This window comes from Aplysia californica, unplaced genomic scaffold, assembly GCF_000002075.1.
Source record: "Aplysia californica isolate F4 #8 unplaced genomic scaffold, AplCal3.0 scaffold00866, whole genome shotgun sequence".
Classification (NCBI taxonomy): Eukaryota; Metazoa; Mollusca; class Gastropoda; order Aplysiida; family Aplysiidae; genus Aplysia; species Aplysia californica.
In genome coordinates, this window is record NW_004798136.1 from 163,163 (window position 1) to 173,027 (window position 9,865).

A 9,865-nucleotide genomic window follows, 5' to 3' on the forward strand; every position below is an offset into this window, starting at 1 on the left:
AGAGCAGACAGACAGACAGACAGACAGACAGACAGACAGACAGACAGACAGACAGACAGACAGACGGGAAAGAAGTAGGCCTATGATGTACAAGTGACACTTTCCAATCATCTACTAAAACTGAAAGACGTGAGTTCCATTCCTGAGTGAGGAAGTCTCCATTGACGATGACATTACTTAATTGTCATACCATTGTGAAATTACTGCAGGAATCAAAGAAGAGTCCTTGGTTTTGCAAGGCACAATGCACTATCCATTGGTCTCTCTCTCTCTCTCTCTCTCTCTCTCTCTCTCTCTCTCTCTCTCTCTCTCGTGCTAAACGCTATTAAAGATCTTGCAAAACTCCGTTTCCAACTTCAGGGAGTTTTTATAACAAATCTTCCTTTTGAACCCAAAATAAACGGCTAGTGTCGTTGTTCCGTAGAATTTCAGTTTCTTTTTCACTTTTTGAAGTTCCGAAACTCCCAATTTCGCCACTAAAATTCAGTGTTTCATAAAAATTGGTGAAATAGGGTTGGTACAAGACAGCACTTTGCTTACGTTTTGCTGGTTTGCTGTTGACTGTAGCCTGTTGTCCCTCCGACGCCTCGCACGACTACGCACTGACTACATTTTTGAAGGTAGGTACTTTATTACCGGCAGGGGTAGGCCACAGTAAACATGGAGGAGATGTGTGGAAAGGGACATGAGAGAGATAAAGCTCACTTGGAACGAGCTTGAAATGGAAAGGGCCTACTAATACTGAGGGTTGCCATATTTACCACAAAAAAAAGAAGTTTCATTCTGATGCCCCCAGCGACATAATTTAGACCATTTAGAATAGGTCTTCCAACCTCACCTGTAAGGGCCACCCGGGCTGAGTGGGATATAACATCCCGGCGGAAATAAATCAAAGCTCAATAAATAATTTCTTTCAACTCAGGAATTGAACTCAGGCCTCCTGCGTAGAACGGCGAAGCTCCTCACTTGCAATACCACAGACACCACTCCACACCGACAATCACAGACAACTTGTCGACTTGGTTTCTCAATCTGTCCCCCAGGGGACGTGCAACAAGGCATCCCGCTAAGGGCTCAAACACTATGCTTTACATGCTTGTATCTCTCTGCCGAAAGCTAAGTACATGTAGGCCTACCTATCTATTGTGCTCCGGAGAAGTAAGAAAAATACATATATTACTCTGGTTCCTTTCCAAATTTTGCAACCGTGAAACGCGGTATTCGAACACAAAATTTTGAACAAAGTTGTTTCGAAATCTTAAAACCAAGACTAATATATCAACATTATATCACAAACAGCAACACTGACAAGGAGTAGAAGAAGTAGAAGAAGCAGACCACACTAGATATGATAAGCACATTAAAATTTATAAAATACGAACGACAGAGTAGAAAGCTTAACCATTAGTACAATCAAAATTTGTAAAACAGAAAGCTGAAGCTTTAATAATGTTTATTTGCAATAATAATAAAGAATGTATTATACTTGATACAAAAATAAGAACAAAATGCAAATCACATAAATTCTATTTACTGATGACATTGCACTGACATTTTGTACTCATTTCCTCGTGTGTTTTTTTTAATTGTGGTCTGAAGAAGACCAGGAAACAGCTTGCAAAATCATATTAGTTGGGCATTTTAAATAAAGTGTGCACATGACATTATTTGTACTGAGCTCGATCAAAGAGAATAGTTCTTGTCCTTATTTCTGACGATGACCACGGCTGTTTGGTTGGTAATTTAACAACAACACATGTTGGAGGCAAACTGTCAGCTAACCGAAATGACATTTCCAACAAAAACCGTTGATGGAACGATGTTAGAGGACAACTAGTGATGTTCAAAAGGCCAAAGGTCAGAACAATTTCCCACTTGTGAAGCCTTCTCTGGCCCCAATGATAGCCACTAGTCACAAACCCCAGGACAAACCTTCTCTCAGAGTCGGCCAATGACGTTAAAAGAGCTGCAATTGTTTTTCAAAAAAAACGTTTGCTTGGTATCAGGTGAATGTTGTTACTCACTATAAAGACATCCTAAAGTTTCCTGTGACAAAACAGATTAAAGTACTCTTGGTACATCATGAATACAGCCCCACATGAACATTCCGATAGTCTTGATGAGATGCCTCTGGCTTGGTTAAAGTTTAATACAAACATAACATGTACAAGCAGGTCTCCGTATTTTATTTTACCAAAAATACTTTATATGAATTAACATGTTGAAATCTTGCGTAGTGCTCAGTTGGTTTAAACAGAACAAGCACAGAGAACAGCTTCGGAAACACACCAACAAGATCAGTCATAGGACAGGCAAGACGCTCAAAGACAGGCACAGAGAAACCTGACACTCTCAAAAACCCAGGTACATTCTTAACAAGACGTGGGGGAAAAATAGCAGACAAGCCCATGACATTGGCAGGGCTTGAACGTATCCAAGCCAAGTCAGAGATTACAAAACAAATAAAGCTACAGCATACACAATAAAAGTCTACATTTGCCTTACTGAAACAAAAGGAAAAAAAATAACCATGCTGCAGAGCTGCTTATAGTTTAAATTGATGACAAGCAGAAAGCAGCAGTCACATGAAAAAGTATGAAAAAAGTATTAACAGGTCGACTCTGGTAACCTTCTTTAAGAAAAAAACAACCCAAAATTTTACAAGGCTCAATCAGTCCCTAGTCCCTTAACACTGGCTGTGCAGTGGCACTAGAGCTGTGAGTCACTCTGGTGAGTCCATGGTAACCTTCAGGCACATATCTCATGGCTCACGCTTTTGGTGGGAGCATTAGAGCCCCATGGACAACATTCCAGTTCCTTCTTGGAGGAGAAGCAGAATGTCCTTCAGGTCTAGCTGGTTAGCCTCCCTTTCTACAAACAACTTTCCTCTATATTGGCAACCCTCCAAACTCCTTTCTTTAAGTGAATAAAAATTACAGAGCAAATCTTACCATGAGAAAAAAATATATGTAAACCATTCGATGAGACCTATTCAATGCTTGATGTAAAACAGAGTATAAAATATGCAGCTTGGAAAATTATGCTCTCAGAATACAAACTGTGGCCAGGCAAGAGGGACAGATGCACACACACACACTCAATGAGAGACGAGCATCCAGATGAGAACACAAGAACAATACAGTAGGAGGGAAAAAAAACCGCTCCATGATGTGAATATTTAGAAACCTCAATGCATCGTGGTACATGTATCATTTCTACAAATGTGCGAGAGCAATGAACAAAACACCAGAAAGAGCATCATAACAGCACGCAACAACTCCCTCATCGTAACCACCGTCCTGCACACATGTATAGGTATAAGGCGACCTTAGATGTCATCAAATGTCTCATCCTCCCTCTCCCCTATACAGGTCTTAGGTACTGAAGTATCAAAACATTTTCTTCCTCTCTCAGAGAACAGGACCCAGCACAAAGGGCATGACCCACTTTACAAACATGTTCAGTCGTGAAAGGTTTCCACCTCCTTTATTCATCACTAGCATAAGCACACTTGATTGTAACACCTGAATTTGCATATTTTAAAAATAAAGTTGATTTGATGTTCAGTTTTCCTGCTTGATACTGTGGAGGCTGCCACTTTCCAATACAGCCTCCCAGCTACCATCAAGACGTTCCCACTAAGCATCCACACAGCAGCCACATGCGACCCCCTCACGCTGGAGCAAACATCCCTACCCACTGGACTGTAGTAAGCCCTGCAGCTTATCCTCATCATGATTGACCAGCCACTTCATCAGCCAACAAAATCTTAAACCATGACACACATTATGTATAAAGCTATACAAAGCCATTGTCAGTGTTTTTCGAAATTATACAAAAATCATCTCTAGTGATATGGCAAGAGCTAAAACAACTGTGGGACTGCAAACAATAAGTTATGGTCAGAGCAAATGTTGTAGCTACAAAGAATAACCCTCCCCACCCCCCCAAACAAACCAAGAACCGAACTATTGGATAAATAAGACTCAACAAGGCTGTTATTCTGGGCAGAACAGTTTCTGTAAAAAAAAATATATTCATGTACAGAGATAAATTCTCATTATTTTGGCACTAAAATCACCAGATCAGACTCTCTAAAGATTCTCCAGTGTCAAATAATATGAAACTGACGATAAATACAGCATCCGCCAGCAGCATTTTTTTTTTCATGAAAACCCTGCATCTCTGAATCTCTTCCTAAATGTACATTTAGAGTCTTCTGGTCTTCTCAAATCGAAAAACAAAAAACAAAATGAAGATAACTACTTATGGCTTATATAAAAAATCAAAACATTAGTACAAAATAGTCTTACTTTTCTAAATAAGTTCTTGAATACTGCTGAATCAGTTCAGAGCTATCACACTGCATAATGACCTTTCTCATCTGTTGAGCAACACTCACTCTCTTCCTTCTTTACACACAGAATTCAAGTCTTTTGACAACGACATTCAAGTTCAAGTAAGAGATGAGTCCTTTTGCAACTTAAGCTCTTGGAGTCCCCATTCTCTTGACACAATAGAATAAGAAAAGATATGTACAAGTGGAGTGAGAATATGCTCCTACAGAGTGGAACACACTATGGTACATCCCACAGCTCTCACCTCCAAACCTGCAGTGTTAGTTAAGTAGCACTTAGACCAGGAAGAACTCGAACTTAAGTCATGAAAGTCAACAGTCATTTCAGTCACAGATGGAAAGTGACACTAAAAAAAATAAAGCATCTCATTGAAATTGAAAAAGTTTTAAGTGTGTGACATTAAGTTCACATAATACTCTTAGAGAGACAAAATATTACTGATTTCTCTGTACAAACAAAATGTTCGAGTTTGAAGAAAACTTTTCTTTACAGTACAAACAAGAATTACTTTCAAAACGGCTGACATTTTCAGATAAAAAATTGCTTTACATATTTACTTCAGTCTTCTTCTAAACCGATTCAGCTGCCATATATTGTTAAACCATATTAACTGGCAGTACTCAAAAGGCAGGGTGAAAAGCAAAAATCACACTCGCAGTAAGTCGCCATAACGAGTTTCTCGATTCTTCAGAAGGTAACAAATTTTTTCTTCTAAAAACATGACAGAGCTGCTCTATTAGTCATTCAAAACTTGTGAAATGTCCATGAAATGACAAAACAAAGCACATGATTCCCTTCAAAAATACAAAGATGAAATGTTTTTGTATGATGATGGCAATGGAAGAAAGGAATAGTAATTGTGTTACAGGCTGGAACAGCAGCTCCAATACGTGACTGTACTTTTTCTCTGCCTCAGCTGGTCAACAGCCAATGTTTTGATGATCAGAACATCGCTAGAGTAATTGTGGGGTTCAGACTACACTCCTCACAACAGAAAAAAACAACACTTCTATCATTGCTTCACACCATACTTTCAAACAACAGAGATAGGCTTTGACTCGAGTGTAGTTTTACAGAGACAGAATTGATGAGCATTCATGAGAGACCAAGACCTGGTATAGCTCTGCCTCATATAAATGCCTTTGTCTAGAACATTGTTTTCCTGACTTAGTGAAGACAACATCTATATTTCTGGAAATAACATTCCTTTTCTGTTTCCAGAAAAAGGTAAAAATCATTTTTGGTTTCTAAACCCCTACTAAACTAGATTTTTTCATAAGAATACAAATAATGTCCACTTTTTCAAGGCTTGTCTGTACACTTGATATGTCGTTGAATGACGCTTACACAGAGAGCTCAGTTCTTTCAGAGCCCTGTTGAGCAATAAATTCAACAATCTGACCTTTCCCATCAACCACCCAGCTCTCCGCCTCATCACTGAACGATAAAACATGGCTCTGACACAATACCTCAAATCTCAAACAAACCTGGTACTATTGTTCTCAGCTCACAATACGAGGAATCAAAAGAATGGGCATTCTTTTAAAAAATGGTAACAAAAACAAACATACATGATCAAACATGGCTAAATTATATAACGGTAAACTACTGTCTCTATGATTTGGCTTCTTGTGATCCATCCCCCTCCCCTTCAGCCAGGTTAGGATGGCTGTTCCAGCGTTTCTTGTGCTGCATGCGGCCGAAGCCCTCGTCGTAGTTCCCCTTGGTAGCAAACAGCTGCTTGTAGTGGGTCGTGCAGAAGATCACGTCATTATTGATTGCGAACGTTTTGGGCCTGTGGACAGGTGGGAAGGGGAAAATGTCAACACCTGACACACGGAACCAAATACATTTGACGTGTCACCAATGCTGCAATGCAAAGATATATTATCATCAAAAGGAAAGAAATAAAAATGATACCTAGCAACAAAAATACAAAAATGTACCTGTTCCTAAATGGAAGTCCACTCGGGATGGTCTAAGAGAACATCAACACTTTTTTCCTTCAAAGGACTGAAAACTATCTGAGTGCGGTCATAAGCTCGAGTTGAAGCTCTGTTCAGGGAATCCTTTCGTTGCAGTCCGTCATTTTTTACGAGGTGGGACGCGGGTACCATGAACGACTATCTACGATGAGAAGGATCAACAGAGCCTTTAAAAAACCCCGCAAACCTCAAAATCTCAGTTCACAAAAGGATTTGAACCCAAGTAGCACAATTCTAATCTGAGCTGCTTTATCCGGCTTGCACTATTGGCCCACAGCAGCCTCTTCCCGCCATTGTCCTCTACGTTAGGAGCAATGATTGCAGGTACAAAAGTCTGCGTCTCCATCGCGAAAAAGCGGAAACGCAACATCACCTGGCTTGTTCTCATCCTGTCTTGGGCGAACGCAAGCCCAAATAAAGAGTAAGAGCCATGGAAACGTTTTGCATGCCTCCATTTGTCATTGTGAAAGCCATACATTTCAGGGCGGACGATGGGCAAGGCACTCCAACACAGCTGCCATGCGTAGGTCTACCTGACCAGTCTTGCAGCCTCAACTATGCAGACTTCAGATTTTGACCGTTTAGACATCAACGGTCAAGGTAAAAGAGACACCAGACACCAGTCACAGCATACTCCCCATCTACATGATACAATCTACGGAACTATAGCTACACTGGACCACTAGCCCTTTCCACATCACTTCCACCACAGTACCTTCTACTCACAGAACGTACACAACATCGTATGTCATGCCAGAGACACTCTACCCCACATTCCGCCACTTCTCTGCCCACCTTGTATTAAAACAGAACTTGATTCAACGCTATATCTAGGGGATGGAACTAATAAAATGACCCATCAGTCCCAAGCCATCTTGTAACCAAACTCGACTCAAACAGTTACCGTTTATCTATTATGATTGAAAAAAACCCAACTAGGAGAGCATTAATCAACGAACAGCGTGCTGAACGTCCATCTGATAAAGGGTCGAGACTTCCCACAAGTGTGTGCTATCTGCAAACTTCCCACAAGTATGTTGTGTTATCTGTAAAAAAATAAAAAAAACCAAGGGGGGGAGGTTCTACGAGAACCCGATCTGGCAAAAAGAGGATTGAGTGACTGGGCAGGTGAACAAAACATGATGACATGTATCCTTTGGTTCCCATCAGCCCTGAGGGGAGGGCAGTAACAGTGATTTTTAAAGTTCCTGCTCCCACAAATCCTCAGGTATCTAAGAATACATCCAACAAGTGGCAGCCTAGATCAGATCTGAACATAATCTATCACTACTGGTAAATCTAAAAATAATTACCTGAAACACACAGGTGACCTAATGTTTTGTCCTGGTTTTCGACGGTTGTAGAGAAAATATCCAAAACAGCTCCCCCAAAAAACCCAACCCATGGCACGTCTACATATTTTCCTTGGGGGTCTGCTATTTTCGGAACATGCTGTCTTCACTACGCATTCACAAGTGGACGACACCAAAGTCCAATATTAGAGCCAGTTTCCGGTGGTTAGAGCATGCAACAAACTCTGGCCATACATGCGGCACCTCACACTGAAGTTGAGCACGAGGGGTTTCGGGGGAGAGACGGGGGGGGGGTTAGTAGAGAGCGTGTTGGGCCATGCACGGTGTGGTGTGTAGTGTGTAGATAGTGTATAGGCAGCAGCCCGGGACCTTCCCGTACACATTGCATCATCATGTAACATGGTAGGCTGCTGTGCCGCTACACACACAGACAGACACAAGCTACGACTCAGGAGGACATGACGGATGTGATGGACAATGGCCATAGGACAGGTCACTGCTGGCTGAGGGTCACGAGAGGGTTGCTGCCGTCCACCCGTCCATCCGACCTAGATTTGTTAAAGTCAGGTCGGGGTAATAAAACAAATGTCACATGCCACGATCAACTGTTCTGTCTTGGTGGGGCTCGTCGGTTCTTCCACGTCCCTGGTGCTGGTACGGGAGTGCGGGGAGGAATCAGTCGTTAGAGTGCAATGAGAGGAGGCAATGGCAGCAGTTTTGTGCACAAAGCTACAGGTCTCTCGCCACTGCCATGACCAACAATCCAAGGCAGAGCGATGGTAGCAACAGCAACAGCAGCAGCAACATCAGTAGCAGCAGGAGCATAGAGGCAATACTGTACATTGTAAGATAGTGAACGCATGCATGCCCTCAACCAAGTGCGTGCGTCTTTCGACCATTTGAGCTAGCGCGCACGCGCGTGCGTGTGTGTTGGTGTGTGTACGTGCGTATGTGTATGTGAGTATTTGTCAGTGTGTGTGTGTGAGAGAGAGAGAGAGAGAGAGAGAGAGAGAGAGAGAGAGAGAGAGAGAGAGAGAGAGAGAGAGAGAGAGAGAGAGAGAGTATGTAAATAATGGTTTCATATTGTGGAAGAGTCAATGAATACAGAGTAGAAGAACAAACCTACAAGACCAAAAAGAGGAGGGGTGAGGAGGCAAACAGACATTAGAGACGGAGAAAATAACGATGCGGACGGGGGACAAAAAAGGAACAAAGAAAGGTGGAGGCAGAGTTACCTGAACGTATTGAACTATATAAATATCTCCACCTCCTATCTCCTCCACCTCCTCCATCATCACCATCATCATGAATGAATAATACAAACAGCACACTTTCAAAGCGCGCCATCATCTAACAAAGAGAAATGACATGGCAGCGTTGTTAGAATGAATGCAGTCGTGGACCAAAAAACAAACATACAATGACAGATTAAAAACAAAAATATAACATGGTTGCATTTTATACACTAATAACAGAAGTGTCGACGTAATAATTCAAAAAAGGGAAAGGGAATATGGGACACAAAAATAAAAACAACTACAATGGTTGGAATTCCCCCAAAAAACCATTCTCTTGTAAGGTGCACCACAGTGCTTGGGTTGAAGATGAAGGTAGGGGCCTAGAGCTTCAGTGAAAACATTTACTTTTACTATTAAGCCTCAGATGCAAGCCAAGTACATCCTTTCACGTGCCCCAATAACCGAAATACTTGAGGAAATGTTAGCGAAAGGACACACATAAACACACAGTAAGGACCCCCCCCCCTTCCCCTCTCTCTCCCTCGGATCCCAACCTAAGCGCCATGACCAGGTGCGCAACCGAGCGCACCACAGCGACCAGCAACCGTGTCCCGAGACATTCAATCAAGCTTATGGTCACTTACTAGTCAACAGTCATCATCTGGATGGACTTAGAGTAAGCGTTAATGATTGGGGGACATAGAACATGGGGATGGAAATGGAAGGTGAAAAACAAGGATAAGCGCGATAAAAAAGAAGGGCTGGGGGTGGGGGTGGGGGAAGGACATCAAAAAGAATGAGGAAGTGAAAAAACCCTCTACAGCCACTGACATTTTCCACACGGCAAGACTTATTCCAGATCGCTTTAGTACGTCTCGAAATGACCAGACATTCAAAATCTACTCGTACATTTTTAATCGAATAATACGTACAAGCGTTTTTAAAAATTAAATGCCTGTGAAGCTTCTGCC

General features: G+C 41.8%; 1 protein-coding gene across 4 annotated transcripts in view; it reads right to left on the reverse strand.

Moving 5' to 3' along the window:
* Positions 1-1,436: 1,436 nt before the first annotated feature.
* Positions 1,437-9,865, reverse strand: part of LOC101856472 — a gene marked incomplete at its 5' end in the record, with an annotated part of 80,142 nt that continues 71,713 nt past the window's right edge. For all 4 annotated transcript variants that reach the window (XM_035972824.1, XM_013089054.1, XM_035972823.1 and 1 more), the window contains 1 exon segment: positions 1,437-6,153. In XM_035972824.1, the coding sequence (XP_035828717.1) occupies positions 5,973-6,153 (181 nt within the window).